This window comes from Ogataea parapolymorpha, chromosome IV (assembly GCF_000187245.1).
Source record: "Ogataea parapolymorpha DL-1 chromosome IV, whole genome shotgun sequence".
Classification (NCBI taxonomy): Eukaryota; Fungi; Ascomycota; class Pichiomycetes; order Pichiales; family Pichiaceae; genus Ogataea; species Ogataea parapolymorpha.
The window spans coordinates 964606-991536 of NC_027863.1; the positions used below are offsets into that span (position 1 = coordinate 964606).

Sequence of the window (26931 nt, forward strand, 5' to 3'; positions counted from 1 at the left end):
TGAATATTTCATTAGCATGTCCGGAGGTTTGGTGCGATCAGACGACGTGGAGGCCGAGCTTGCGGTCCACAAGGAACCATATTTGCTGGAGAACTGGCTGGATTATATAGAGCACAAGCGGGGCTCTCCAGAGGTAGAAATTCTGCAGATTTACCGACGCGCACTCAGACGCTTGCCTCAGTCATTCAAGCTTTGGACGGGCTATCTCGAGCTGGCCCACAGGCTCGCTGGCAAAGGAGACGTGGAATTTTTGGTCAAGACGTACGAGCAATGTTTGGCGAGTTTGAGCGAGTTTCCTGGTCTCTGGGAGAGGTTTCTCGTGTTTCTCGTAGAGAACCTTGATCAGTTGGATATATCCTACGTTCGTCGACGGTTCAACGAGGCATTGCAAAGTTTAAGTGTTTCGCAGCATTTCGGTGTATGGAAGTTGTTTATCCGCTTTGCTGACATGGTTGGCGGACGCACAAGTTTTACCGTGTACAGGCGATATTTTGATTTTAGGGCGAAGCTTGTGGACTACGGCGATCTGTTTGCGGACCTTCCAGATTTGGACACAGTTATAGACAAGCTTGTGTACTATACGGACTCAGCAGACCAGTTTGCGAAGCTCGGACCAGTTTTCGAGACAATAGCCCAAAATACCAGTCTTTTGATGCAGCTCTCCATTTCAGAGTTCAGCCTATACAGCACCTATTTCGACCTAGTTCTGGAATTTGGAGACGAAAAAGACGCGCGAAAAATGTATCGGCATCTTGCCGACAAGTTCGTCGACCAGCGGTGCCTGCTTTCAATAAAACTTGCGGCCTGCTATGAAAAAAACGATAGATTTCTGGAAGCAGAAGATATTTTTGAAAAGGAGCTAAAAAGAGTGAACAACCTGCACGACTTCCAGTTGATTTTCGAGGCATACACAGAAATGGAAGACAGACGAATGACTTCCTTATCACAGAAGCTTGACGACGACACCGCGCGCGAGCTGGATGTCGTGATGGACAGATTCGAGGATCTGCTGGCCAGGAGAAAATATCTGGTCAGCGACACGGCACTTCGCCAGAATCCCGATAATGTACACGAGTGGCTGAGCAGAATTGCTCTGTTTGACAGCAAAAACGAAATTGCAGACTGCTACGCACAGGCAGCTGAAACAATCCGGCCGCAAAAAGTGCAGCTGCCAGGACTATTTCCGAAATTCTGGATCCAGTATGCAAAGTTCTATGCGGAAAATGGCGACGTCACAACGGCAAGGAAAATCTTTCAGACATCCACTAAGGTTCCCTTCCGCCACATTGAAGACCTGGTCGATATCTGGCTGGCATGGGCAGAGTGGGAGCTGGAAAAGGATCGCGAGCGGGCAGTGAGGGTGCTCGAAAAAGCGCTTGAGACTCCAAAATATGACGGAAAAATTAACTACCTGGACGAGGATCTTAGTCCGCAGATGCGCATCCACAAGTCCACGAGGCTTTGGCAATATTATCTGGATTTAATAAAGAGCTCCAAAAATTTGGAAGCAACATGCAAAGCATACGACAGAATGATCGACGTCAAGGTCGCCACTGCGCAATCGATTTTGGACTACGCAGGATTCCTAGAAGACAAAAAGCTTTATGAAGAGTCGTTCAGGGTTTACGAACGCGGAGTGCTGCTCTTTCGCTACCCAGTGGTGTACGAGATATGGATTGTCTACCTTGACAAAATTCTGCATTACCAACCTCAACTCTCAATCGGAGTTGAAAGAATTCGGGACTTGTTTGAAAATGCACTGCAAAACTGTCCTCCCGAACTGTCCAAGCCAATTTTCTTGCTGTATGCGCAGTTTGAGGAGACCAGGGGCTCGAAACTGCTGGCGCTCAAGGTGTACCACCGGGCCATCGAGTACATCCCAGCAAATGCCGAAAAAGTTGAGCTGTACAGCCTGCTGGCGGCCCAGACGGTCCGGTTCAAGAACCTCGAGAGCGCAAGAGAGGTCTACCAGAGCGCGCTGGAGTCCGTGTCGGTCAACGCTCCGGGCTTCCTCGATGTGCTGGTGCAAGGGTTTATAGGCCTGGAGCTGCAGCTGGGCCAGTACCGGCGGTGTCGCGAGATATATCGGTACGCTGCGCGGCTTTTGATGCAGTTTGCGAAGCGTGAGCAGGATGTGGAGCATGTGTGGAGTTTGTGGAAGCAGTTTGAAGTGGACAACGGGGCGGAGGAGAGCTACAAGGAGCTGCTACGGTTCAAGAGGCATTTAGAGAACACTGTGGTGAATGTGCGCGCCAAGACGACGGATTCGATCGGATTTGTGCACAAGGAGACCCGTGGGACCTTGGACGACGGCACAACGGGAAACAGTGCCGAGATAGCGTTAGATATAGACGAAATGGAATAAATTATCGCGACGTACGCCTAAGAAAATCTATCATCGATCCAGTGCTGTGTGCTCATTTGGCTCAATCTGCTGAGCGCTCTAGCAAACGCAAACCGTTCCTCATCTAGTGTGCCAAACATAGCCGCCTTCTTGGCCACCTTTTTGTCGAAGCCGTGGTTTTTCACCAGATCGTCGTTTTCCAGGGCGTCCTCTACTTCTTCCGACGTGGTGCGCGATAGCGAGTAGTCGCCGTCGCCAATGTCCTCGGGCTCAACAAAAATGTCTGTGAACGGAGCAGCCGCCGTGACGGCAAGACACCCGTGGCTGTCGTAGACGGCGTCCAAAAACGTAATAAATCTTCGCACTCGGTCGCGCACGTTGACGCTCAAATATGGGATGTCTGTCACGATGAACGCTTTATAGGATGACGCCAGCGTCAGGTAGTCGCCGGCAGCAAGCGGCTGGCCACAGAGCTGGTCGAAGGTGAACATGGCAACATTGGGCGGCGAGCTAATCGGCACGACAAGGTCGCGGCCCCAGATCCGCAGCGGCACGTTCTCCTTTGGCGGGACTCCCTGGGCAAAAAACTGGTACCAGGTGTCGATGTGCTCCTTCTGCTGTCTTCGCGACGCCTTGGAGTCGAAACGGATGCCTGGTTTAGGGAAATAGTACACGGAGGACAGAGGCTTAGGAACTTTCCTATAGTCTGTTGGCGAATTGAGATAGATGACCTTTGTCGTTCTTTTGATCAGCTGGATGCAGGGAATAAACGACTCGCGCTGGATTCCGTTGATGTAGAGATCATCCGGGGCCCTGTTGGAAGTTGCAAACAGGATTAAGCCATGGTCCGGCCGCAGAACCAGGTTCAGTAGCCGTCTTAGCAGCATTGCGTCAGCAACATCGGTGACTTGGAACTCGTCAAAACACAGCACCGTCGATTTTTGCGCCAGCTCCCACGCCAACAGCGGAATCACGTCGATATCCTGCTTGCCCCCATGTTTCATTTTGAGTTCGTGCGAGCGTTTGTGCAGATTTTGCATGAACTGGTGGAAATGCACTCTGCGTTTGGTGAGATGTTTGGGGACTGTTTGGTAGAAAAGGTCCATCAACATGGTCTTCCCGCACCCCACGTCTCCGTAGAGATAAATACCGTTAGGCACAGAAACAGCTTGCTCTGGCGCTGCTTTTTTCTTCCTGAAAAAGGACCCAAATACCTTCGACAGCCCTGTCTTGGGAGTAAGGTCTCTAATGTCTGGCTCGTCCACTTTTGGAGGCTGGTAACGGACAAGCTCGGAGTATAACCCCTCCAAGCTGCTCAGAATGCCTCGCTGGTACGCGTCGTCCTTCAATCTGTGCTGAGCCACCAGGTGGTCGTATCTCTGCAGAGGCGACGTGCCATGGCGGCGAATGCCGGTCCAGTAAATGCTTCGGCAACCGAGCTGGAACAGCGAAGAGCGTACAATCAACATGAAAAATATTCGACTCGGAGAAACACCGGATATAATGAGGATACATTTAACAAGCTACAATGTTGCGTTTATATGCTCCAACGGTGTCAGAGACCTTCCCGGTGGCTATGAGACACCCACCGGAAGCCTGTAGGTGTGTTTACCTGCTGCTGTGCTGAGGACCCTGAGCCCTGCTCTGTGGCCGGGTAAGTCTCATGCAAATAGAAATATTTTACAAAAAATATTTAAAAATATTTCATTCAGTATGGATATTCATCGGTGTCGATTTGTGGATTATACGCCGCACACGGTAACTTCGCTTGCGTTCTCGCACAACTCTGTGAGCGACAGCTGTCCACACGAGCTCCGTTTGGCAGTGGGGCGCGCCGATGGGTCGATAGAGGTGTGGAACCCACGCGGGAAACACGCCAACTGGCTCAAAGAGCACGTCATTCCCGGGTGTCGGGGCAGATCCGTCGAGGGACTCGTGTGGTGCAGTGATGAGGGACAATCCAGGCTGTTTTCTATTGGCGGATCAACATATCTAACCGAGTGGGACGTTGCGAAAAGCGTTCCTTTACATAACCACGACTGCAATGCGGGTGTAATATGGTCTTTGGCCGCCAACCAGTCGCAGAATAAAATTGCTGTGGGCTGTGAGGACGGCTCTGTGGTGATAATAGACATTACAGGAGGTCCTGGTGTGATGGAACACGAACGAATCTTGCAACGACAGCAATCGCGAGTTTTGAGTCTATGCTGGTATAAAGACGATATGATCATCGGTGGATGCGCAGACGGGCGAATCAGATGCTGGGATATCAAGGGACAATTATTACAGACACTGAGGGTTGACAAGTCGAAGACAGAGAGCACGCTTGTGTGGAGTCTCTACATGGTTGCAAATGGGAGCCAGCTGGTTTCCGGAGACTCTACCGGAAGCGTCAAGTTCTGGGACATGAAACACTTTGTGTTGCAGCAGAGTTTCAACGTCCATGAGGCAGACGTTCTGACACTCACAGGAAACATGAGTGGCACCACTGTGTTCAGTGCTGGAGTGGACCGCAAGATATTCCAGTTTCAGCTAGTTGACAACGGGAAAAAATCGCATAAATGGATGAACAGCACAAACAGGCTACTGCATGGCAACGACGTGCGTGCCATGGCGTCGTACGAGTCGCGCAATTTAGATCTTTTGGTCAGCGGTGGTGTGGAAAGAGTGGTTGCCGTGAATTCTTTGAGGAATTTCCAAAACAGCATGGTGTTCAAGCTTCCGCTGAACGCTAACAATGTGATAATAAACGACGAACAGAGACTGTTAATTATGTGGCAGGACCAGACCGTGAAAATATGGCGTTTTCTGGACAACCAGGAGAAGACACTGGCCGCCAAGCTCACCCTTTCAGACCCCGAGAGCATTAGTGATGTTGCTGTCTCCAAGAACGGACGGTATTTGGTAGTTTCGCGTTTGAGCATTGTCCGCATATACGAGCTGATCGAGACAGATACAGCCAAGCTGCAGGTGGTCAAAGTGCCGGCTGCCAAACTGGAAGACATCGGAGCCAAGAAAGCGCGCGTTCTGGACGCTTTGGGACTCATCCTGCTGGTGACAAACAGCAATGAGTATCTGAGTGTGCGGTTCAATGTGGACGACGACGACGATGTGTCTGAGTTCGACGAGGCCCAGGACGTGGTGGAGTACGATGTGGACAACGAGTGCGAGCTTTTGGACGCCAGCCAGGACTCGCGGCTTGTTGCTAGTGCTGGCTACAATGGCAAGATCTCTGTGCTGGATCTCGGGTCTGGCGAAGCGCGCGTGCTGGTGAGACTGAATGAGGTGCCGACGGCCTTACGGTTCACGTCGAATAACACGCTTCTGGTGGCCACCATGGAGCATAAGCTTTTCGAATTCAATTTGGACGGCGAGCTGCACACCGAGTGGTCCAAAAAAAAATAGCGAGAATATGCCACAACAGTTTCTGTCGCTGCCTGGCCAGCCGTATGGGGTTTTCGAGACTCCGGACCGGTTCTGGGTGTACGGCACCAGCTGGATAGCATTTTTCGACGCCAAAACAGAGCTGCCTCAGAAACAGGCCAAGGGCAAGAAACGGCCAAGAAGCAAGCCGAACGGGGTGAACGGCTCTGTCAATGACAGCACGGAAAAAGAGGTCTCTGAAAAAACGTTCTGGTTCACCAACAAGTACAAGAACCTGCTGTTGGCAGACAGACTTTCGGATGACGAGCTGGTGGTGGTCGAGAGGCCTGTGGAGGAGATGCCGTCGCCGCCAGCATTTAAGCTGATTAAATATAATATATAAAGAAAAATAAATATTTTTATCCACGAAATTTCCTTATCCGATGAGAATAGTGCTGCTAGATGCAAGTGGCAATATTTGCCGGCTTTGGAAGCAAGAATTGAGACGCTTGAAAAAAGAGGTGGTTGATGCGATGCGATGGGGTGACGAGAAATTGGAGGTTTCTGTTTTCAACGGGGATATAGAAGAGCTTAAGCTTGACACAAACAAGGAAACCAAAAAGGAAACCGTCTTTTTCTCGCCGGGCAACTCCTTTGGCGGAATGGGCGGTGGCTACGACAGAGCGTTGGCGTGCCTGTTTTCCGATACTGGGGACTGGAAAACGACCGACCGGTACGTGAAAAAATGGATTGTCGAAAACAGTCAAGGATACTCGGCTCCAGGAACTGCGCGACTGATTCGAATCAACACGCCGAATTCGACAGCCTGGCGCAAGTACAGGGCCAGCGCGATACTGCACATCCCGACAATGAGAACTCCAGAATCCCTTGCATTTTCTGACGAACAGACAATCCAATCCGTTTTTGACTGGACCTGGCAAAGTCTGGTGCGAGTCAGAACAGAGCCGTCTGTGGATGTATTTGTCCTGACGGGGATGGGAACGGGCACCGGCGGTCTTGCAGAGTGGCTGGTGTGCCGGGTGATGGTGGCTGCGATTGCCATGTTTGGTAACCGAATGGGCAAAGAAGTATTGTCCTACCTAGACAGCCCACATCGAAGCATTATCGAAAAAAAACTATACGACTAACCTTAAGTTCTATACAGTTTGAGCGAAACGCTCGCTGTGAGGGCCATGGTGGCAAAAACAAACACCATCATGAGCGAGTCTCCCACGGCCTCGCGGTATATCTTTAGCACTTTGGTGGTATATTTTGGGTCGAGGCCATTGCGCACATAAAAAAAGTTCTCCATGAGAGTTTTGTATATTTTCTCGCCGTCCGGTCTTTTCTTCTTGATGAAGTAGTGCCATAGTTCTTTGCTGAGGACCGTACTGTATATGTTGAGAGTGATTCCTGCTCCAGAAACGGAGCCGATCGACCGGAACAGATAGTTCATTCCGGTGACCGAGGCCTGGTGTTTGAGACCAACTTTGCCGACCACCATGATCAGCAGACTCACCAAGAACATGCCGTATCCGAAACCGGCTAAAGAGAAGCCCGCGGCGAGCAGGGCGATCTGCCAGTAGTTGCGGTCTTCTGGTGCAAATGCTGGCTTCGCAGTCAGACAGACACCGAGCGACAGAAGAGAGCCTGAAAACACAGCCAGGAACCCCAGGATCGAGGTACGGATAGATTTGGAAACAACATAGTCATCCTTTGCATTGGCGTCGTGTTTCAGCAGCCAGCCGGAATACAACGAGCCAAACGACACGAAAAACACGCCGAAACCGTTGAACAGCCCCAATTGCAGCGAGTCGAGACCGTGGACGGTCTGCAGATAGATAGGCAGGATAAAATTGATTCCGTACAGTGTCATGGTTCCAAACATTGCCGTGAGCGCCCCCAAGCGCAGGACTCCCTGGAAAGCGAAGGGTGGAATGATATGTTCTGTAGCAAGTCTCGATTCCACCAGATAGAATAGCACGCCGGAAACGGCGGCGCTGGCCACATATGTGAGCCCTTCGGCGCGGCTGGTCGAAGAGAACAGGAGAAGCACGCTTGCAATGAGCAACGCCAGTGTCAGCGAGCCGGCCACGTCGATCTTGGCGAAGTTTTCTTTGGTAAAGCGTTTTTGTATGCGTTCCTCAGCGTTTTCAATGTATTCGTGCACATTGGTGGAGACCAGGTATGCGGCAAGAACCACTAATGGCACCTGACAGCCGAACATCCATCTCCAGCCGTTTTTTGGGTCTACTCCCAAACATATACCGCCAATTATAGGACCAATGAATTGTCCTAGGCCGTACACGAGATTTGCGTATCCCTGGTACATGCCGCGCATTCTGAGCGGCACGACGTCGGTAACGACGATGGAGCTCAAAGCGGATATGCCACCGCCGCCAATTCCTGCCAACGCCCGCGCGGCAGCAAATTGGGTCACCGACCGCGAGCAGGCGCACAGCAGACAGCCTAATCCAAACCAGAACTGAGCAAATAGGAGACTTGTTTTGCGGCCAAACACCTCGCTAATTTTGCCCATCAGCGGCTGGAAAATCGCATTCGTCAGCAGGTAGCTCGTGCCGATCCACGCGAGTCTATTGGAGTCGTGAAGCAGAGAGGCTATGGTGTTGGCCGTGGTCGACACGATGGTGGAGTCGGCTGCCGAAAGAAATGAGCCGGTCCACAGAGACACGATGATGAGCGGCAGGTTTCCCGGAAGCGGCGTGTGTGCTTCTGCCGGTTGCGGGAGTAATGGCGACTGCTCTGTTGGCTTTTGGGGAAGTCGCATTAAAAAAATGAAAAATGATTCGCGTAGCAGAAATTAAGGAATTAAGTGAGAATCTATAAATTGGTGCAAAACCGCTACCCCTTCGGTCTTGCCTCGATCATCCGTATGTACGAGCTCTTGGTGGCTTTACGCCAGCGCTTACCATATACCATGAGCGGTAGACTCAGAAACATGAAGAACAGGTTCAGCACCGCGAGAGCCACGTATGTAGCCTCCGTGCCGGACCTTTCCAGCCAGGGCGAGCATGCAAACGTGAAAATGCAGCCGATGATGTTGTTGATCACCTCGACGGCAATGAGTGTCTCCAGAATCAGCTGGTCGTAGGTCCCGATCACGTAGAGCATCGCCAGGTTTCCAGCGGAAGAAAACAGGTATGCGATCATTGCCAGCCCCACGTAGATCACGCGCCAATCGAGACCCCGCGAAACGCCAAAGCCAAACATCAGGAGCCCCACAGAGCCAACTATGCCGGAGAGAAACGCGAAAAACAGTCTGAACTCAGACTCCACAATGCCGTTGTTCTTGCGGGCCACCCAGAGCACAAAGTAGTCGGTGAGTGATCCTGCATAAATGCAACCAATAAAGGAGCCAATTATGCATGGGATGTTCATGAGAGCAATGCGTCGAGCGGAATAGTTGAACGGCTCACCATAAAGATCAGTGTCTTGGGTGGTGAGGTAAAAGGACAAAACTGCGCTCTGGAAGCCCCAAATAAGGCCTCCAAAAATCACTGGTGGAAACCAAAAACAGCGGAAATTGTAGACCAGTAGTTTGGCATATTGTTTGATAAGTTCCTGCACTGATCGGTCTTTCCAAGCACTAAGAAGCGAATAGCGCTGCTTCCAAGTCGCCGGAGCGTCGTGATACCCAAAATCGTCGTCCTGCTCATTACTGACAATTCCATGTGTCTGCAGGCTTCTATTGAGCAGCGAATTCTGGGAGTGATAGGCGAACCTCGAGTAGTCGAAATAGTCTTCTTCGAGAAGAAACAGCACCATGAGCAAGCATATGCCGCTCGCTATCGCTCCAGACCACCCTACCCATGTGAAGTCTCTATTCTCGGCAATTATGTTGGCAAAAAGTGGGCCCAGGTAAGTGCCAAGCGAAGTTGCCAGTATATAGATCGTGACAACGGCACCCAACTGGTGCTTGAAAAAAATGCTGCTCATGCTCAGCTGCACCTGGGCCTCTGTTGAGCCTTCTGCAAACCCAATGAGCACCTGAGACCCAAAAATGTCACCCTTATGGCGTATACGGGCGTACCAGATGGACCCAAACAGCGCAAACAGGAGCCCGAGAACGTAGGTGATTCTGCGGCCGCAAAGAGACGCAAGGGGACCATATAACCAGACGGACACTGCAATGGAGACAAACAGAACTCCCGCGGAATTGTTGAGCCAGCCATAGTCGATACCTGTGAGCTCGTTGATGGAGTCTTGGGGAGCAGACGCATCGTTTGCTATCGCCGCTGTGAAGGCCGTTATTAAAAGCAGAATGAAGAATTGCAGCGACTTTTTCCATGGTGGCCAATTCAGAGGATCATTGACTGAGTTGGACGGCTGTGGAAGCAGTATCACTCCATACTTCGATTTGAGGTCAGGAATATCTTCAAGAGGTGTGTTTCTGTTGTAGGCATAATTTTTAGGTGTGGAGGTTTTCTGTAGCTGCTTGTGGTGTAATATAGCAGAGGTGTAAATGGAGTATGTGCCTGGAATATATTGTGGGTGGTAAATATCCGTGTATTTCTCCATAAAAACGGATTTATTGAAGTCCGATTATTATTTTCGAGCCAATGCGGAATTATTTCGCTATCAGACATTTTTTTAGTGTTACTAATTTGACTTATTTTGGAACTCTTCCTTCCACCAGCCTGAAAAGTTTGTCCACCACCTCCTCGCCGCTTGCGATGATCCCGTCATGGAGGTACTCCGTGGTAATCCATCTCTTGAACTCGAAGATCGACGAATTGGCCAGGGCAAGCTCGGTGCTTACGTACTGGTCGTCGTAGCAGAGCAGACAGTAAATTGGCAATTTAGTAAGCGTGACCTTGCGCAACCTCGATAAGTTCCAAATTTCGTCCCATCTGTCGTACGTGTGAACAAGCTCCAACAGCGGCTTCAGATGTCTCAATGACTGAAAATCGTCGCAAATTCCGGGGTAGTGGTACTCGCTAGTGAAATAAAATTCTCCGTCATCATGCACACGTTCTTTTATTTTGTTGACAAACCATTGGCTGCTGGACCCTGCGCCATTCATGTAGATCGCTTCTTGGTAAAAAAAGTACAGCAAATTGGAATCGAACCCAGATCCGTCTTGGGCAAGTTTTAGCGTGGTATACGACAACTGTCCCGTGGTTTCTAGCTCCAAAGTCATGGTGACAATCAGCTTATTCATCCATCCAAAACCGCCGACAGTTGCAAAATGCATTCCTAGCTGCTGAAATCGCTCAGGACTCAGAATGCCTCCGTTTGGCAGCACAGGTCTCTGTTTTCTCAGATACTCAACAATGCGCTCCACCCTTAGCTTATTTCTCGGATACTCCTCGTAGAACTCCAGAGTCCTCCGCTTAGCGGTAGCAAGATTATTTACTGATATCTGTGTCAAATCCCCTGTGAGCGGCGGAAGCCCAGCAAAGATTAGGACCTTTTTCAGCGATTCCGGGAACATTGAGCAGTAGCAAATAGAACAAAAACCGCCGTACGAGTAGCCAAGCAAAGTCCATTTGCAGCGGCCAATTAGCCCCAACCGGATTTGCTCACAATCGCGAATAATGGAGTCCGCGCGGAAACACTCTAGAAAGTGCAGTTGGTCCTCAGCAGACCCAAAACTCAGCAATTTGTCAACGTGTATGGGCGTCGAAAGTCCTGTGCCGCGCTGGTCAAGTAGCAGCACTGTATACCCCTTACGTAACAGTGGAGAAAGAAAACTGGGACTCGAAGCGACGCTTGGGAACTCCGACTCATAGCCAGGGCCACCTTGCAGATACAGCAGTATGTGATCCAAGTTTCGCGAAATATCTGCCTCGTAAACGAAACCCGTCGGCTCTCCGTATTTGTAGCTGTTGACGAGCTTAACACAGATACTGATAGTTGTGTCCGGCTTTTTATAGTCCAGAGGCACCGAAAATCTCAGGATTGACACCTTCATGTCCCCCAGGACGAACGTGTCCTCTACGCTATACGACGATTCTGCAAACGCCATGAATGATAAACAGCCACGGCAGGATCTTTTCACCCTAAAAAAATAAATCCCGTCGACGCGTCGATTTGATCAGCGATTTAGGCATGTGATTATACCCCGTATTTTGTTTGCCATGGATTATATTGACACCGTTTTGTCAGCCTCTAAGAATGCCATCATATATGGCTACAGAGTGCGCTTCATACACAGCATAGCTGTACAGATGGGATCAATGGACAGACGAAGACGAGTGATGGACCAGATAGTCGAAAAAGTGATAAGGTCGATACGATTGGGGCTCGACCACGGAAAGCTCTTGGCTTTATTTGCCATAATCTACAGCTCGGTACAATTGTCGCTGAACCAAATAGCACCAAAGAGAACGGTCAATCATTTCATCGGGGGATTTCTCGGGGGTATTCTAGTTTATGGGGGCATTCTGAATATGCATTTCAAAAAGCTTGTGAATGAAGCAATAGCAACACAGATCACGATGTACTGTTTGTCGCGAGTCGTTCTGGCACTGGGAAAATGGCTCTCTGTGAAACTTCAGCGCAGAACAGGGCTTCGGCGCGGCCAGATCGAGAAAGTCGGATGGAGAACGACGAGCGGCCTGGTCTGGGGACTGCTCATGGTGTTCTACAATGTCGATAAAGACCTTTATCTTCAACGGGCATTGAGGCACAGTTTGGATTTTCAGTTTGGCGGTACTTGGTATAGCTGGTTGGAAGCGTTCAACTATGCGCGCTAACAAATTTGGTCCATCTTTGCTGATTTCAGTATGGCATGCCAGATTTACAAGGTGATAACGCAAAAATACGCGAGAATAAAAAAAATATAAAAAAATTTAAAAAAGTCTACATCAAGCATGATAAGCCATGACAGGAAGAACTTGATGAGGTCGACCACAGATCGCCCTTTGAGGTTTGCGCTGTTGGGGCCTCATAACTCGTCTAAATCGTCGATAGTTTCAATCATTACAAACAACAAGTCTCTAGGCAATTACTATCCTACCATTCAGAATTCCCCCACACTACTCCAGTTTCAGCCTGCAAACCCAAAGACGCGGACTCTCCTTGATATTAATGCAACTGAAGCAGACTTTGAGGAAATGGGGATCATAGGAGGCACCGATATCAGCCTCACAGAACCTATTTTAAATGCCGTTAAAAAAACACAGTCAAGAAACACGTCAACCGAGCACGTTCTCAGCAAGACTCTGAACTACTACGACCTGGACTACACACAACTGGACGATAAGCTATCTCCGATTTCGCCATACTCATCGCCGTTAAACTACAGCAGCTTTTCGAGTCCTTTTAGTTCGCCTTTTGAACAGCCTTTCGAGAAGCAATTTTTTCGGTCGAATTCCAATAACCAGAGTGCGTACACCCCACCATACACTACTCCCATTCTACTCGAACTGATAGACACGCCTGGAGTGGAAGCAGAGGAGCTGATACCTTTTTTGGAACGGTCTTTGGACTCGAGACTGGCCAAGGATGTTCTGAGGAACCTGGCTGAGGATAACGATGGCGGCCTCGGACGTGCCAGAGTGAAGCCGTTGATAGTTGGGTCTGGAATAAGTGACTTAAATGGCTCCATCGATGGATACATTCTCTGCTATAGCTGCATCCCAGAAACCACGCTGGACTCACCACCTCCGTCTTACTGCGTGACCGACGATCCGCAAGACAATCAGCCTCTCAAGCCGTTGGAAGTGGTCAAGGCGATAAAGTCGACTTTGGAGGAGGCATGGACAGAGTTCTTGAGATACCACCATAATTGGGAGGTTGGCAAAGAGTACGACGTTTTCTCCATCAACCGTTCTCTCAAAACTTTGTGGAATAAATCCAAAATAGCACAGACGGACCCCAACGCAACTTATCTTCCCCCAATAGTGATGGTCGCGACTCATTGTGCACATGAGCTAGCGTCGCCCGTTTTGATCGAGGAAGGCAGGAAACTAGCCAAACAGTGGAGCTTCCCGTTCATCGAGATTGACTGTTCGTTCGAGAACTGGACGAACGTGGAAGAATGCGTGGGCCTGATGATTAGAGAGAGTATTGAGTCGCAGAGAGCAGCAGGCCAGTCGGGCGCGCTGAAAAAGAGTAAAGTCCCGGCAGCAATAAAGCCTAAGGTCCATATAGCATAGCACACCCCAGCTATCTTATCGATCTGCTTATATAATAAGCGAAATCTTGCCAAGATTTCCAACTGATCAGTGTGTATCTATCAAGATAATTTCCAACGAGCGTTCACGAGGATATCGTTCTGAACCTTGATTAGCCGCGGTGACACTTCTCGGGCGTCCAAAGCTCGCGAAACCAGTTCCGATGCTACTGGTTTTTGTATGGTGCGCTTACCCGGCCCAGGCTCGAAATACCGAGTTTGTATAAAAAAGCTTGGTTGTTTCTTGGCTGTGCAGAGTACCCAGTCGTATATTAACACAAGGAAGTGATAAGAACTTCGTAGATCTAGCATGTCGTTCTTTTCAAAGCTCCAGTCGAGCATCAAAAAGGGAGACGTATCCCAGGCGAACAGCTCGGACGAGGAAATCTCCGACACCGTGTCGGCACATAATTTGCATGTTGAAGTGGTGACTTTGAAAGACTACAAAAAAGCGGCAAAGACTTTGCAAATCGCATTTAAGGACGACCTATATGTCAACTATCTCACGAGCGGTATTACAGACGCACGTCTGAAACGACAGATGAACATGGCGCTATTTGAGGCCACTGTTTATTCGACGATTTTAAAGGGATTGGTGGTCGCTGTGCGAGATTCGGAGCTGGAGCAAAAGATGCCCGATGCTCCGTTTTTGGCCGTCGCATGCTTTGAGAAACCACAGAAGGCAAAAGACCATCAGCCCCAGTCGATATTAAATTATCTGTGGTCGTTGTATCAAGGTGGGTATCTGAAGTTCATGTGGTTAGCAAATAAAGAAACCAGACAGAGGGTGTTTGAGGAGCAATCACAGATGCTCGAATCATTCCGCGCAGAGGTCCTAGGGCCTGATCTAGAGAAATCGTGGTATCTTTCCGACATAGGTGCCATTCCAAGAGGTCGAGGTAAAGGTCTGGCTCGACGTTTGATCGATTTCGTGACCCACAACTACATTGATCTGTATAAGCAGCCAACAGAGGATGGTGACTCAGACCTCGAGGACGACGCTGACCCCGTGCATTCTGGATTTGACGCTAACGAGGAATCGCTACTGGACTCTGAGATCCAGTCATATAATTTCGACTTCGACTTACAATCGGATACATTTACAGATTATTCGGGCTACTCGTCGGCCAGCTCCGACGCGTCCTCAGCCCACTCGTCGTGGTACTACGACGAAGACCGCGATATTCTGGCAGAGTACGATCAGCGCAAAAGCAAGGGCAGACAAATTGGGGCCCCGCTGTACTTGGAAAGCTCGCATCCTCGCAACAGGAAAATTTATCAAAAGCTTGGATTTACCTACATTAAGACGGTTAAGGTGGCCGACGTGCTGGATCGTGAGGGCAAAATGAGAACGTTAACGCTCGATCTCATGGTACGTGGCATAAAAGGTGCGAAATGGCAGCGACAGGACTCGACTTGAAATCTATGGTTTGGGAAGGTCAGGAATAGAAGGGAACAGAGTCCCGTTGTTCAGCTTCTGCACGATCTGCTGCTGTCTAATTTTCTTGCTATGCTGTTGGAGTCTGGATTTGTAAAAAACAGCGTCCAGCATATATCTTGTGTAGGCTTTGATAAATTTTTCTAATTTAGCACTGGCCAGATCACGTTGTTTTATTATTTCCGCAAGCTGTTTTTTGAGATCCGGCTGATTTTCGTCGTCTTTTGGTTTCCAGAGGTAATCTCGCACTTTGGCAAGCTGGGACTCTCGCTGCTGGATCTTGTGCTGAATCTGCGTAGCCTTCTGGTCTAAACTCCGAACCTCCTCATGGAGGGACTGGTATTCTGCGTCTTTTCCATCTTCACCGTCTGCATATTTCACCGTACAGAACTGCTTGTCCTTTAAATGCGACTCGCAAACGTAAAAAAAATCGGGAGATGACACCAAAACAGCCTGTGTGGACTTATAGCATATTGTACACGGTTTTGCGTTATCACTGCTCACTCTGCGCAGTTGATAGATATTTGGAAATGGAGATGTCATTTCTTCTGGAATAATTAGAGATTGTTCCTGTATCCGTGCACGGATGTAAGATAAAGTGAGAATGGAACGAATACTGTTTACTAAAATTAGCCAGAACATTGTTTTATTCCATCGATTTTGGGTGCCTCGCATCCCCGTACAGTAAAACGCCTTGTAGTGAGTTCATTTTCGGTTTTTCGACCTATTTTTGGCGCAGGAGAACAATGTACAACTTCCTAGTAAGGAGTTTTTATAAACAACACTGCAGATATGTTGGAATATAATTGCATATTATTGCGTGAATTTTTTCAAAACTGGCCTATAACAGGCTCCAGGCTGAAATGAACCGAGGCAACCTTGCAGGCTGCCGAATTTTCCCTGAAAAATACTGCGCGTACCAGGGCGAAGCAGGGGGGCCAGGGGCTAATTCCGCCACGTTTTTTCCCCTATGAGTCCTATCGTCCCACCGGTGCATGATGCATTTTTTTGAATCTCGCTCGCTTACCTTTTTCTCTCCCTGACGTATAAATTTTGCAAAATTCCCCAGTTCTTGTGAAAATAATTGCCAGCTCATGCCTAGAACCTCCTCAACTAAAAAACACAAAGGCCGTGTTTTTCAATGTGTTGGCTACGAGAACTGCTCGATGTCGTTCACTCGTTCTGAACATCTCGCCAGACATATCAGAAAACATACGGGAGAAAGACCTTTCAAGTGCGAACACTGCGCCCGCCGATTCTCTAGACTGGACAATCTTAGACAGCATAAACAAACCGTCCACATCTACGAAAATTTCATTCTCACGTATCCCGGCGAAAATGTCAACGTGAGAATGAAATCTGAGGAAAAAGATACGCACACGCAGAAAAACCCGGCCGTCCTCCAGCAAGGCGCAATGCTTCCGCCGCCTCGTAGAAGCATTTTATTGTCCAGCAACAATGAATTCAGACCACATTTGCCCAACAAGCCGGGGCCTATCTTTGTCCAGAACTCCAACTTCTCGCCAGCTGGCTCCCAGTTGCCAACGCCGACTTCAAGCGCCGTGCCCTCTGCCTCTTCTGCTTCTTCCAGCAGAGTGAACTCTCCTCATTCTGTCTCTTTCATCATAAACAACTACGATACCCCGATCACCGCAGGAACGCCTACTAGTACGAAAACATGGCTCAATAATGTGCTGAATAATCAACTGGCTACGCCAGACTCAGCTGCAGCGCAGACCCTCGTTACTATGGGCGGATCGCAGACCCCTAACGGATACAGACTCCCTGCCCTGAATGAACTAGGCATTTAATAATATACGATAACGATAATAGTCACGCAGCATTTGCAGCATTTTGTGGTAATATTTTGTAATAAAAAAAAAAGGAGCATCTTAGGATGTCATGATTACCCGGCCTAGAGCCCTAGCCCTCCTTTAAAGAATATAAACATTCAAAAAGTAAACATTTGTTTACCTATTTGTATTTAAAGCTTCTTCCATCTTAATATGTCAGGAAAAGTTCACGGAGGAAAAGGAAAGTCGGGAGCCAAAGAGGGGTCCCTTAAATTGCAGAGCCACTCTGCGAGGGCTGGCTTGCAATTCCCTGTTGGAAGAATCAAGAGATACCTCAAGAAGCAGGCCCAGTCCAAAATCAGAGTGGGATCGAAGTCGGCCATTTATCTTGCCGCTGTGCTAGAATACCTGACTGCCGAAGTGCTTGAGCTGGCAGGAAACGCTGCCAAGGACCTCAAGGTGAAAAGAATCACACCAAGACATCTGCAGTTGGCCATCAGAGGTGACGAGGAACTCGATACCCTGATCAAGGCCACCATTGCCTATGGTGGTGTGCTGCCCCACATCAACAAGGCGCTGTTGCTCAAGGTCGAGAAAAGCAAGGGTCGTGGCGAGTAAATTACTGTTTTGTATACTAAGTGAATGTATCTTAAGCGTGATTAGAGTAGACTATGTACGTGTTCGGAGCTGTGCAAAAGTAGTATCGTTCAGCTGGATGGTATAGTTCGCGTCTCCAGCGCGCGTGACGGGTAGAATTGTCCAGTCGGGAGGAATAAACGCGTTCTGAGGTATATTAATAGTGGTCTTCGGGTTTGGTTGCGATTTATTCTGGAAAACGTCTCTGCGGCAGGTCGGACACACATGTGATCGTCCAAGCCAGCTCTTGAGACACCCGTGGTGTAGAACATGGCCGCAATTGAGTCTCTTTGGCGCGGACCGCGAGTTCTTATCGCTGACGATCTCCATCTCGTCACGGCAAATGATGCAAATGTCTTCCTTGCGCAGGTCGTCCTCGTTGGCGTTCATGATGTTGTTGTTCAAGTCTCTTGTCGCCTTGATCATGTACATCAGATCGCCAAACTGTTTGGCCAGGCTGGTGAAGGAGGTGTACATGTCTCCAGCGAAATTCACCGGAAGACGGTCCGCGTATATGAGCCCGACAAACAACACCAAGACCGCCGCGCTCTTGATGATACTCAGGATGAAGGAGCCGATTTTTGACAGCCAGATCTTGGACTCCCAAGCGTCTTCGTCGGGATACCTGTTGAGATAAGCCATTTCTGCAACGTTGAGAACGAATTTGAGCGTGGCATCAAGCACGTTGAGGTAGATGACCAGGAAATCCAGGCCAAATATTAGGAACACGTCTGCCGAGTGGATAAACGATCTGTTGATGCATGATTTCACTATTTTGTCGTCGAGCACCAGGAAAAGACACAGCACAAGGGTGTTTCTGTTGACCAAGGTCCTGAAAATCGAGCGTTTCTGCTGGATAAGCATCTCCAGCCTATCCTCTAAGACCCAATGGAAACATTTCATGAACAACAAACCACAAACGAGTGCTCCGAGCAACAGGTTGTTTTCTTTGCGGAACACACCAATTGTCATGAGCATATTGGTGACTGCAAACCACGAGCGCTCGTAGATGTGCTCCATTTCGATTATTCGCAGCTCGCCAAACAGCAGCACCTGTAGCAATTTGCCTAAGGTGATGCCCATCACCAGAAACCAGTTCCCGATCACCACCAGGTACGGGCCCTGGATAAGCTGGACTCCGACGGAATAAATGTTGGGTCTTTCAAGCAGCGACTCGTACACCATGTAGAAGGCGACGGCAGTGCTGGCAACGGCGTACAAAGCAAATTTCATACGAAGTACCATAGTCTAGCAGATTGCACAGACAGAAAATTAGGTGGCGGAGGAACGAAAAATTACAGGCTGTGCCGTAAAAACAGAGAATGAGCTCTGTTGCACTGAAACTGACCACGTTGCTGGTGCGGCAGATCGCCAAGCCCATCGCCAACACGCTGAAGCACGAAGCAAAGAACCACAAGGGGTTCAAGGTGGTCTGTGTGCGTGTTGCACAGTATTTCCATTTTCTCGACGAAAGACTGAAATCATCGCTTTTGCGCAGTAAAGCTCGCCCGGTTCGTCCGCTCAACGAGGCAAAAGCCATCCAGAATGGAGCAGAAATCTTATCAGAAACGTTTATATTCAGCGTTGCTGCAGGAGCACTTCTCTACGAATCAAATAGACAACGAGTTAAAGAGAATAATAGAAAGGACGCAATGGAGGAGGACGTTAGACGATTGGAGGAAGAGATCTCGGAGCTGAGAGAGGTGGTGAAAAAGATGGGTGGCGGAAAGCTTGTGGCAGAAATTGAACTGCAGAACAACAATCCAGAGATTGTCGTCGCTGTGCCCAAAGGCAACCCGGCCAACTTGGTGGGGGAAATTAAGAGAGAGAAACAGATTCTAAGAGAGGAAGAACTGCACCGGCAACGGGAGGTAGAGAAGGAAAAGGGAGCGATAGATAAGAAATCCGATCATAAGTGATGTCATTACCTGTATATAGATGAATATTCTTGCGTGTTATTTATTTATCCGAGATCCATTTCCCGCAAAATGGCCTCGCCCTCGTTGATGGCATCCTCGGCGCCTGACTTGCCGTCCCGCTCCAGCTTGAGTCCTTCGCGCACCTTGTTGATCCCCCTGAGGTACCGGATCACAAAACTCTCACCTGAGAAGTTCAGCTTCAGCATTTCCTCGAGCTCGTAAAATTGTGTCTGTTGCCCAGCAACCGTTAGTTCCCATAGCAACGACACTATATACATCGCGAGATGTGTTTTGGAGCCCGACTTGAACAAAGGTGCAGTCTCCAGTCTCAGAAAATGGTGTGTTTGATAGTCCTTCTTGTCTGCGTCCTCGTCAAGCCGCTTATCCAGCGCGTTATCGACAACCTGATATGGATATCGTCCCACAATCTCCGACGATTTTGTGTCGTGCGAGTTCTGGAGAAATCGCAGAAACCGGTAGATCTTGGGCTGATAGCGTCTTGGCACCCCATCATTGGCGCGCGCCCGTGCTTTTACGGGGTCGTCCTCACACCCTGTCTCCTTTTCGTTTAGTCTCTTGAGAATCTCCAACCCTACAGGCCACATCTCCCGGGTGTCTGTGCCATAAACCCGCACCAGGAGGGCAAAGATGCGGTAGCTGGTCTCCCACCTGCCCTGCGTCAGGTTTATATGTAACAGGGTATTCAACATCCTTACATGGCTCTGGAGCGAGCCTCTAGCGTTCACGTGACTGCGCGCTATTCCAGTTTGAGATGGAATAATCTCGTCGCCACAGATAAGAGTCTGTAGCTCGGCATCCTCATTGGAGTAGGCCTGAGCTTTTTCAGGGGCCTCGCGCTCGACCAATGAGGGGCTCCCATTACCGATCCACCGTTCGTATGAATTTTCCAAGATACCGTTGCGTTTGTTTGCGTTCTTTGGCCTGTTGTCGGGGTTGAATATGCGTTTACCTGGCTGGGACGCTACCTGGCTTGCCGCGTACTTGGCTACCCTTTTCGCGAGCTGAATACGGCGCCGATTGGCAAAATCTGAGTCCAGCGCGGAGCTGTAGTGCAAAAACGCCATACTATATATTTTTTCCCAGAGATTTCCGTATTAGTTCATGCACGTACATGTTATCTAAAAGAACAGTCCTTACTTCGAATTACTCATTCTTCCCAATCTCACGATCGATGTCTCTTCCATCCCACAATCCCTACTTCAAAGTCGGCGGCAAGGATATCTGGTCCTTAATCAACGAAACCGCAGCCGCTGCCGAGCAGGAGAGCGGCCGCAAGATGGTGAATCTCGGCCAAGGTTTCTTTTCGTACTCGCCGCCGGACTTTGCCATCAATGCTGCCAAGAAGGCTCTCGACGTCCCAGCCAACAACCAGTATGCCCCAGCCAAGGGCAGACCCAGTCTTGTGCAGGCCATCATTGACACGTACTCGCCGATCTACGGACGGCAGCTGACTAAGGACGAAGTCCTGGTCACCACCGGGGCCAACGAGGGCATGCTTTCCTGTTTCTTCGGTTTCATTGCCCCTGGCGACGAGGTCATCGTCTTTGAGCCGTTCTTCGACCAGTACATCTCGAACATTGAGATGCCGGGAGGAAAGGTCAAGTACGTCCAGCTGCATCCACCGGCGGATTTCGCTACCAAGACGGTGACCGGTGACGACTGGACCATCGACTGGAGCGAGCTGGAGGCGGCAATCACGCCAAAGACAAAGATGATTGTTTTGAACTCTCCGCACAATCCGATCGGAAAAGTTTTCAACAAGCAGGAGCTGCTAAGGATCGGCGAACTGGCCGTCAAGCACAACTTTTTAATTCTGTCCGACGAGGTGTACGAAAACCTCTACTACGGGGACTTCACCAGAGTTGCGCTTTTGAGCCCAGAAATTGGTAGAAGAACCTTGACGGTTGGGTCCGCCGGTAAGAGCTTCGCGGCCACTGGTTGGCGTGTTGGCTGGGTCATTGGCGACAAGGAGACCGTGCAATACTGCGCGCTAGCCCACACTCGTATTTGCTTCAGCACACCGAACGTGATGCAGGAGGCCACTGCACAGGCATTGCAACTGGCAAGAACCAACGGCTACTACGAGCAAACCAGAAAAGAGTATATCAACAAATATAGAATCTTCACGGCAGTCTTTGACGAACTGGGCTTGCCGTACACTGTTGCCGACGGAGGATACTTTTTGCTGGTGAATCTGAAGAAGGTGGAGATTCCAAAGGAGGTCGAGTTCCCGCAGGAGATTGCGCACAAGCCGCGCGACTTCAAGCTTGCTTTCTGGCTGATCAAGCAGTTTGGCGTGGTCAGCATTCCTCCTTCCGAGTTCTATCTGCCTCAGAATGCACATGTAATTGAGGACTGTCTTCGTTTCGCCGTGTGCAAAGATGACTCTGTCTTGGAAGAGGCGGTGCAAAGACTGCGGCTGCTCAAGCAGTATATTAAATAGATGTGTGAATTAACATTGACATCCATCGGCAGCTTCTTGGTTGTTCGCTGCCACGTCAATCATCTGCACTTTATCGTTGTCCAGTGCTTGATCTGTGTTTTCGTCTTGCAGTTCGGGCAGCAGTTTGGCGACTTTTTTAAACAGGTTCTTGACATTATATCCGTTCTTGGAACTGGTCTCGATGAAGAAGTTGCATCCTAGCTTCTTGCACATACTTTCTCCCTCCTCGTTGGGGATTATTTTGTTCTCTAGATCACTCTTATTTCCCACCAAAATAATCAGCACGTTAGATCCGCGCTCTTGTTTGACGTAGTCAAACCATTTGCTAACGTTCTGGAACGATTCCTTATTTGTGATATCGTAAACTATGATTGCCACATTCGAGTCCCTGATGTAGCTGGGTATCAGCGATCGGAACCGCTCCTGGCCCGCAGTGTCCCAAAGTTGGAGGCGAATTGTTTTGTCGTCCAAATACATTGTTTTTGAAAGAAAATCGATCCCGATCGTGGCCGCATAGTGTGCATCAAAGGTATCGTACATAAATCTAGTGATGAGCGAGGTTTTGCCCACTCCTTGGTCTCCCAAGAAAACTATTTTGTACTTGGTGAGCATCTCCGCTGATGAAAGGGTAATAATAAATAAATATTAATTGGAAAAAATCTTGGGCCGTTGAGTTGAGCTAATTAGCATTAAATTACATTTAAGACCCGATAATGCCTGAACCTTATTTACCTTTACTATCGTATCGTCGCTCTCGCACTTCAATTACTGATTGTACAAATTGGTTGTAGGTAGCGGTTGCCCTACAGATCAATAAGCCCTCGCTCATTTCTTACCGCTCTTCTTGATACCACCGCCGACAAGGGGTCCTTTACCGGAAGCTTTGGCCGCAAGCTCCTTGCGCGCTTTTTCTGCTTCCTTTTGCTTCTGTTTGAAAGCAATGTCGGCCTCGTCCAGGTCCTGGGCCTTCTTCTTTGGAGCCTTCAACGCTGGGATGTTAGTACTCAGTAGGAAGGCAACGGTTTCTCCTCAACGTCGAAACTAGGAGATTGTTCACTATCCATTTTTCGTCATCATATGTACTTACGCTTTGCTTTCCCTCCTTGTCTTCCCGACATTCGAAAAATTGTAGCAAATTTTTCATCCCTTGAACATTTTATATTGTAGTTTTTGCATCACACCAAAAACCAAGCTGGCAAAATGATCAATGCACAGGACAAGGAGTTGATCAAACGGGCAATCCCCAAGGCCTCCAATAAGATATTGGCGGCTGCCGTGGCGAGATTGTACATCGCCTATCCGGAACCCGACCATTGGACTCCTACGGGACTCACAGGCGCCATAGTGTTAGTAGACGACCTTGTGGGCCATACCTTCTTTTTGAAATTGGTGGATATTGTGTCGCACAAGGGAGTTTTATGGGATCAAGAGCTGTACATTGACTTTGAATACAACCAGGATCGTTCGTTCTTCCACTCTTTTGAGTGCGAGGAGTGCTATTTTGGACTCCTGTTCGAGGACAAAAGCGAGGCCACGAGTTTTTACAAGAAAGTCAAATCTCGCGATAAACACGGCTCCAAACAGACCGTGCAGAACAAGCACGGCGTCGAGCTGAAAAAGGGACCCACCCAGGTGAACAAGATCGGATTTAGAGGCGACATGTCTGGGCTCGAAAACGAGCAGAGAACAAGACGCACTAAGGGCCTCATTTACTACGAGGACGAGCCTCCTCCAGAGTGGAGGTCACTGTACAGAGAGCTGGAAAGTGTGGGAATCACCGAGGACATGATTGCAGAAAATAGAGAATTTATCAAAAACTACATTGCTCAAACAGGGGGCCCGCTGGTCGGCTTGGAGCCGCCAATTCCTCGCAAATACCAGTACAAGTCGGCCCAAAGGTCAACGAGCGGAACTAACAGTACGAGCACAATAACCAAGAAGGCTCCACCGCCACCGCCTCCTCCAGCAGCCCAGAAAACAGCGTCCACGCCGGATCTGCCCAAAAGCGATCCTCCTTCGGCCATTCCTTCGACCATTCCTTCGAGACAGGACACCCCGGTGTCGGATCTCGAAAGCCCAACTCCTCAGGTGACAGCTAGTTCTGCTCCTGCGCCCACCGTAACTCACCCAGTTCCTCCTCCTATGCACCACAACGTCCCAGCCCTTGACTACATGCCAAATTCAGTCAGGCAACGCCAGAGCCAGGAAGCGCCACTTCCACCTGAACCACAGCAGCACAGAGGAGTTCCTCTGCCTCCTCCTAGAGCCAATGCGGCTCCTCCACCACCTCCTCCTTCAAGAAACCCAGTGCCTCCTCCACCTCCATCAAGAACACAACCACAGCTACCTCCAAGAGAGTCTAGGCCAGCGCCAGTCCCGCCTCCCCCACGCAGAGGCCCTGCGCCACCTCCACCTCCTTCCAGATCGAGACCGATCCCTGGACCACCTCAGACATCGTCTCCAACGACCACCCACCCTGTCGTTTCGCCACCTCCTCAGCTTCCTCCTCACCATCCAAATCCCGTGCCATCAGCCCCTTCGCTGCATCAATCTCAGCAAGAGACTCAATCGCCGTACACACACACCTCTTCCCCCATCCCAACAGCTCCTCCACCACCACCTATGCAGCCAGCTACCGCTCAACCTTCGCAGTCAGCTCCCCCTCCACCTCCATTTTCTCCAACAGCTCCTCAATCCGGCTCTGTTCCTCCTCCACCTCCTCCTATGCCTCCTGCTAACGACACCGCAGCAAGTCCTCCTCCTGGTGCTCAGCTCGATGGCAGAGACGCTTTGCTAGCCTCTATTCGTAATGCAGGTGTCAGCTCTCTGAGAAAGACAGACAAATCACAGCTCGAGAAACCAAATGTACTGCTTCAGGAGGCCCGTGGCGAAGCGCCGAAGCAGCCTGCGTCGACGGCTGCTCCAGGCCAGCCAGCCTCGCTTGCAGACGCTCTTGCCGCTGCTCTCAGCAACAGAAAGGCCAAGGTTGCAAACAGTGACGAAGAAGACGATGGCGACTGGTGATTTTGTATTATCGATTATATTATATATTTTCCTGGAATTTCGTTTTCCAAGTGTCAAACCACTTCACCTTTTTGGGCTCCAGCTGGGAAACAGCTTCCGTTAAAGACACGCAAGCTTGGATCAGTTGCGATGCATACTTTTGGGCCGCTGTCTGGTCCATATCGTAAATAATAGCCGAGATGAACTCGTCTACCAGGAGACCGATCTCTAGCCTTGCTGAGTTCATTCTGTCAAGCTTGGACGATATTGTTTCTGTGTGTTGTGTTTTGCCAATGTTCTTGTCCATGCTTGTGAACAGCAACTTGATCAGTTTAAGTTTCTGCACCCATTTAGAGCCATACGAAACCAAATCAGCGTCGACCTCTTTCTGCTCTGTCTCGTCCTCGTCGTCGCTCTCCTCGAAGAAATCCCCGTTGTCTGCACTGGGAGACTCCAGCCACTCCTCGTATTCTTCCAGTCCGTCTGCCAGCAGTGTGGCAGACTCCTTAAATTTGGCACGTAGCACTCCGCTCGCTCCCAAACGGACCAGAGACGACAGATTATCGCAGATCTCCCATATTTTCGCCACTGAAACAAGCCTTGTGCTATCAGCATCGCTATCCTGTATGTCCAGCAGCCCTGCAAGCTCGTTGTTTAGCACGGAAAACGTCCCAAGCAAGGCGTTGACTTCGTCCAGCACTTTCTGAATATATAATGTCGAGTACTTCTTTTTTTCTTCAATTAGCTGAGAGCACAGGCTCACAAGCATCACCAGGCTCCTGGTGACACTTTCCACCTCAACAAAGCAGGCATGGAAGTTATCTGGGGAGATGGGAGGTTTATAGACAATACCCACTTTTGTGGTATGGGCATGTATCAACTGTCCTAGCTTACTCAGTTCTTCCAAAGGGTTGGTCACTTGAGAGGATTTCAGAGACGGCTCTTCTTGTGCTTCCAGAGTCAACAACGGCTTCCAAGCGGCGATCGCCTCGTCCAGCGACTGGAGAAGCTGCTTGATGTCTTCCTTGCTTTTGGTGACACTGGGCATGAAATAAATCGATAAAAAAATTACTACACAGCCGTAATAATGAAAATGGGTGGCAGGAATGTCGGTAACAGCTTGCGCTGACTTTTTCGTAATATCTCAAACTCAATTTATGAGCATTATCTCAAGGCATTTCTTGTGGCCTCAATATAGTAATAGCCAATGTTCAGATAGCCCAAATGCACATTTCCAAATCCCCTTTCCACCAGGTATTCCTGGATGTCTTTATATATGTTCTCTATGCAAACCTCACTAGTTTGGTACGCCTTAGACCTGAGCGAAACAATTTTATGCAAGCAGCAGGGGGCCACCAAAAATGCACAGAGCCGAATGCCCGCTCTGTTGCAACCTGAAACCAGGTCAATAACTCTGTACACCATGTCACCGCACAGCTGCAGCCCCACCACGGCGACGTCAAGCTCTTTCTCGTCGAGCCTGGTGTTCCGTCTAAAAAAAGCCGTAGCCTCATCCATGAATTCGTCCCATTCCTCAATGGGAGCAGCAACAGTGTGAAGGTTGCCAGACGGTCCTAGACTGGTCTGCGACACCTGTTCTTGTTGTATGAGCTTGTGAATGCGCAGACTGGATTTGAGACGGTCCTTGTTTTTGTCGACACAACACACCTTCAGGCCAAACCCGTCAGCAAGGATGCGGGCCAGATAGCCCTTGCCTGAGCCGAGATCCAGAACGTTTGACACCCGAAAACTGGCCGTCTTATGGGCAAAGGGCACTGTGACAGCCGTCTTCGCAGGCGACATGCCCAGAGTAAGGCTACTGGGCAGAGGC

At 49.5% G+C, this 26931-nt stretch overlaps 20 protein-coding genes across 20 annotated transcripts; 10 read left to right on the forward strand and 10 right to left on the reverse strand.

The window, feature by feature from the left end:
• Positions 1-16: 16 nt before the first annotated feature.
• HPODL_03564 (Pre-mRNA-splicing factor syf1) lies at positions 17-2365 on the forward strand (the record flags this gene model as incomplete). Its single annotated transcript, XM_014079887.1, has 1 exon — positions 17-2365. One exon carries the CDS (start codon positions 17-19, stop codon positions 2363-2365), a length of 2349 nt encoding a protein of 782 aa, XP_013935362.1.
• Positions 2366-2382: 17 nt separating this feature from the next.
• On the reverse strand, positions 2383-3813 carry HPODL_03565 (Protein AFG1; the record flags this gene model as incomplete). Its single annotated transcript, XM_014079888.1, has 1 exon — positions 2383-3813. One exon carries the CDS (start codon positions 3811-3813, stop codon positions 2383-2385), a length of 1431 nt encoding a protein of 476 aa, XP_013935363.1.
• A 244-nt stretch (positions 3814-4057) lies between these two features.
• On the forward strand, positions 4058-5749 carry HPODL_03566 (U3 small nucleolar RNA-associated protein 4; the record flags this gene model as incomplete). Its single annotated transcript, XM_014079889.1, has 1 exon — positions 4058-5749. One exon carries the CDS (start codon positions 4058-4060, stop codon positions 5747-5749), a length of 1692 nt encoding a protein of 563 aa, XP_013935364.1.
• A 401-nt stretch (positions 5750-6150) lies between these two features.
• HPODL_03567 (uncharacterized protein) lies at positions 6151-6855 on the forward strand (the record flags this gene model as incomplete). Its single annotated transcript, XM_014079890.1, has 1 exon — positions 6151-6855. One exon carries the CDS (start codon positions 6151-6153, stop codon positions 6853-6855), a length of 705 nt encoding a protein of 234 aa, XP_013935365.1.
• A 2-nt stretch (positions 6856-6857) lies between these two features.
• On the reverse strand, positions 6858-8495 carry HPODL_05211 (Conserved hypothetical membrane protein; the record flags this gene model as incomplete). Its single annotated transcript, XM_014079891.1, has 1 exon — positions 6858-8495. One exon carries the CDS (start codon positions 8493-8495, stop codon positions 6858-6860), a length of 1638 nt encoding a protein of 545 aa, XP_013935366.1.
• Positions 8496-8569: 74 nt separating this feature from the next.
• On the reverse strand, positions 8570-10246 carry HPODL_03568 (MFS transporter; the record flags this gene model as incomplete). Its single annotated transcript, XM_014079892.1, has 1 exon — positions 8570-10246. One exon carries the CDS (start codon positions 10244-10246, stop codon positions 8570-8572), a length of 1677 nt encoding a protein of 558 aa, XP_013935367.1.
• Positions 10247-10337: 91 nt separating this feature from the next.
• HPODL_03569 (proline iminopeptidase) lies at positions 10338-11696 on the reverse strand (the record flags this gene model as incomplete). The annotated part of the gene is made up of 1 exon (XM_014079893.1): positions 10338-11696. The coding sequence occupies one exon, from the start codon at positions 11694-11696 to the stop codon at positions 10338-10340; it is 1359 nt and encodes a 452-aa protein (XP_013935368.1).
• An 847-nt stretch (positions 11697-12543) lies between these two features.
• HPODL_03570 (uncharacterized protein) lies at positions 12544-13830 on the forward strand (the record flags this gene model as incomplete). The annotated part of the gene is made up of 1 exon (XM_014079894.1): positions 12544-13830. The coding sequence occupies one exon, from the start codon at positions 12544-12546 to the stop codon at positions 13828-13830; it is 1287 nt and encodes a 428-aa protein (XP_013935369.1).
• Positions 13831-14157: 327 nt separating this feature from the next.
• On the forward strand, positions 14158-15267 carry HPODL_03571 (uncharacterized protein; the record flags this gene model as incomplete). Its single annotated transcript, XM_014079895.1, has 1 exon — positions 14158-15267. The coding sequence occupies one exon, from the start codon at positions 14158-14160 to the stop codon at positions 15265-15267; it is 1110 nt and encodes a 369-aa protein (XP_013935370.1).
• Positions 15268-15270: 3 nt separating this feature from the next.
• Positions 15271-15828, reverse strand: HPODL_03572 (uncharacterized protein; the record flags this gene model as incomplete). Its single annotated transcript, XM_014079896.1, has 1 exon — positions 15271-15828. One exon carries the CDS (start codon positions 15826-15828, stop codon positions 15271-15273), a length of 558 nt encoding a protein of 185 aa, XP_013935371.1.
• A 551-nt stretch (positions 15829-16379) lies between these two features.
• On the forward strand, positions 16380-17096 carry HPODL_03573 (uncharacterized protein; the record flags this gene model as incomplete). The annotated part of the gene is made up of 1 exon (XM_014079897.1): positions 16380-17096. One exon carries the CDS (start codon positions 16380-16382, stop codon positions 17094-17096), a length of 717 nt encoding a protein of 238 aa, XP_013935372.1.
• A 195-nt stretch (positions 17097-17291) lies between these two features.
• On the forward strand, positions 17292-17696 carry HPODL_03574 (Histone H2A.Z; the record flags this gene model as incomplete). The annotated part of the gene is made up of 1 exon (XM_014079898.1): positions 17292-17696. The coding sequence occupies one exon, from the start codon at positions 17292-17294 to the stop codon at positions 17694-17696; it is 405 nt and encodes a 134-aa protein (XP_013935373.1).
• Positions 17697-17747: 51 nt separating this feature from the next.
• Positions 17748-18947, reverse strand: HPODL_03575 (synovial apoptosis inhibitor 1, synoviolin; the record flags this gene model as incomplete). The annotated part of the gene is made up of 1 exon (XM_014079899.1): positions 17748-18947. One exon carries the CDS (start codon positions 18945-18947, stop codon positions 17748-17750), a length of 1200 nt encoding a protein of 399 aa, XP_013935374.1.
• Positions 18948-19036: 89 nt separating this feature from the next.
• On the forward strand, positions 19037-19633 carry HPODL_03576 (OPA3-like protein; the record flags this gene model as incomplete). Its single annotated transcript, XM_014079900.1, has 1 exon — positions 19037-19633. One exon carries the CDS (start codon positions 19037-19039, stop codon positions 19631-19633), a length of 597 nt encoding a protein of 198 aa, XP_013935375.1.
• Positions 19634-19677: 44 nt separating this feature from the next.
• Positions 19678-20718, reverse strand: HPODL_03577 (uncharacterized protein; the record flags this gene model as incomplete). The annotated part of the gene is made up of 1 exon (XM_014079901.1): positions 19678-20718. The coding sequence occupies one exon, from the start codon at positions 20716-20718 to the stop codon at positions 19678-19680; it is 1041 nt and encodes a 346-aa protein (XP_013935376.1).
• A 107-nt stretch (positions 20719-20825) lies between these two features.
• On the forward strand, positions 20826-22097 carry HPODL_03578 (kynurenine--oxoglutarate transaminase BNA3; the record flags this gene model as incomplete). The annotated part of the gene is made up of 1 exon (XM_014079902.1): positions 20826-22097. One exon carries the CDS (start codon positions 20826-20828, stop codon positions 22095-22097), a length of 1272 nt encoding a protein of 423 aa, XP_013935377.1.
• A 9-nt stretch (positions 22098-22106) lies between these two features.
• On the reverse strand, positions 22107-22709 carry HPODL_03579 (GTP-binding protein YPT6; the record flags this gene model as incomplete). The annotated part of the gene is made up of 1 exon (XM_014079903.1): positions 22107-22709. One exon carries the CDS (start codon positions 22707-22709, stop codon positions 22107-22109), a length of 603 nt encoding a protein of 200 aa, XP_013935378.1.
• A 588-nt stretch (positions 22710-23297) lies between these two features.
• On the forward strand, positions 23298-25121 carry HPODL_03580 (Proline-rich protein LAS17; the record flags this gene model as incomplete). The annotated part of the gene is made up of 1 exon (XM_014079904.1): positions 23298-25121. The coding sequence occupies one exon, from the start codon at positions 23298-23300 to the stop codon at positions 25119-25121; it is 1824 nt and encodes a 607-aa protein (XP_013935379.1).
• Positions 25122-25140: 19 nt separating this feature from the next.
• HPODL_03581 (uncharacterized protein) lies at positions 25141-26148 on the reverse strand (the record flags this gene model as incomplete). The annotated part of the gene is made up of 1 exon (XM_014079905.1): positions 25141-26148. One exon carries the CDS (start codon positions 26146-26148, stop codon positions 25141-25143), a length of 1008 nt encoding a protein of 335 aa, XP_013935380.1.
• A 116-nt stretch (positions 26149-26264) lies between these two features.
• HPODL_03582 (uncharacterized protein) lies at positions 26265-26903 on the reverse strand (the record flags this gene model as incomplete). The annotated part of the gene is made up of 1 exon (XM_014079906.1): positions 26265-26903. The coding sequence occupies one exon, from the start codon at positions 26901-26903 to the stop codon at positions 26265-26267; it is 639 nt and encodes a 212-aa protein (XP_013935381.1).
• Between the last annotated feature and the right edge of the window lie 28 nt (positions 26904-26931).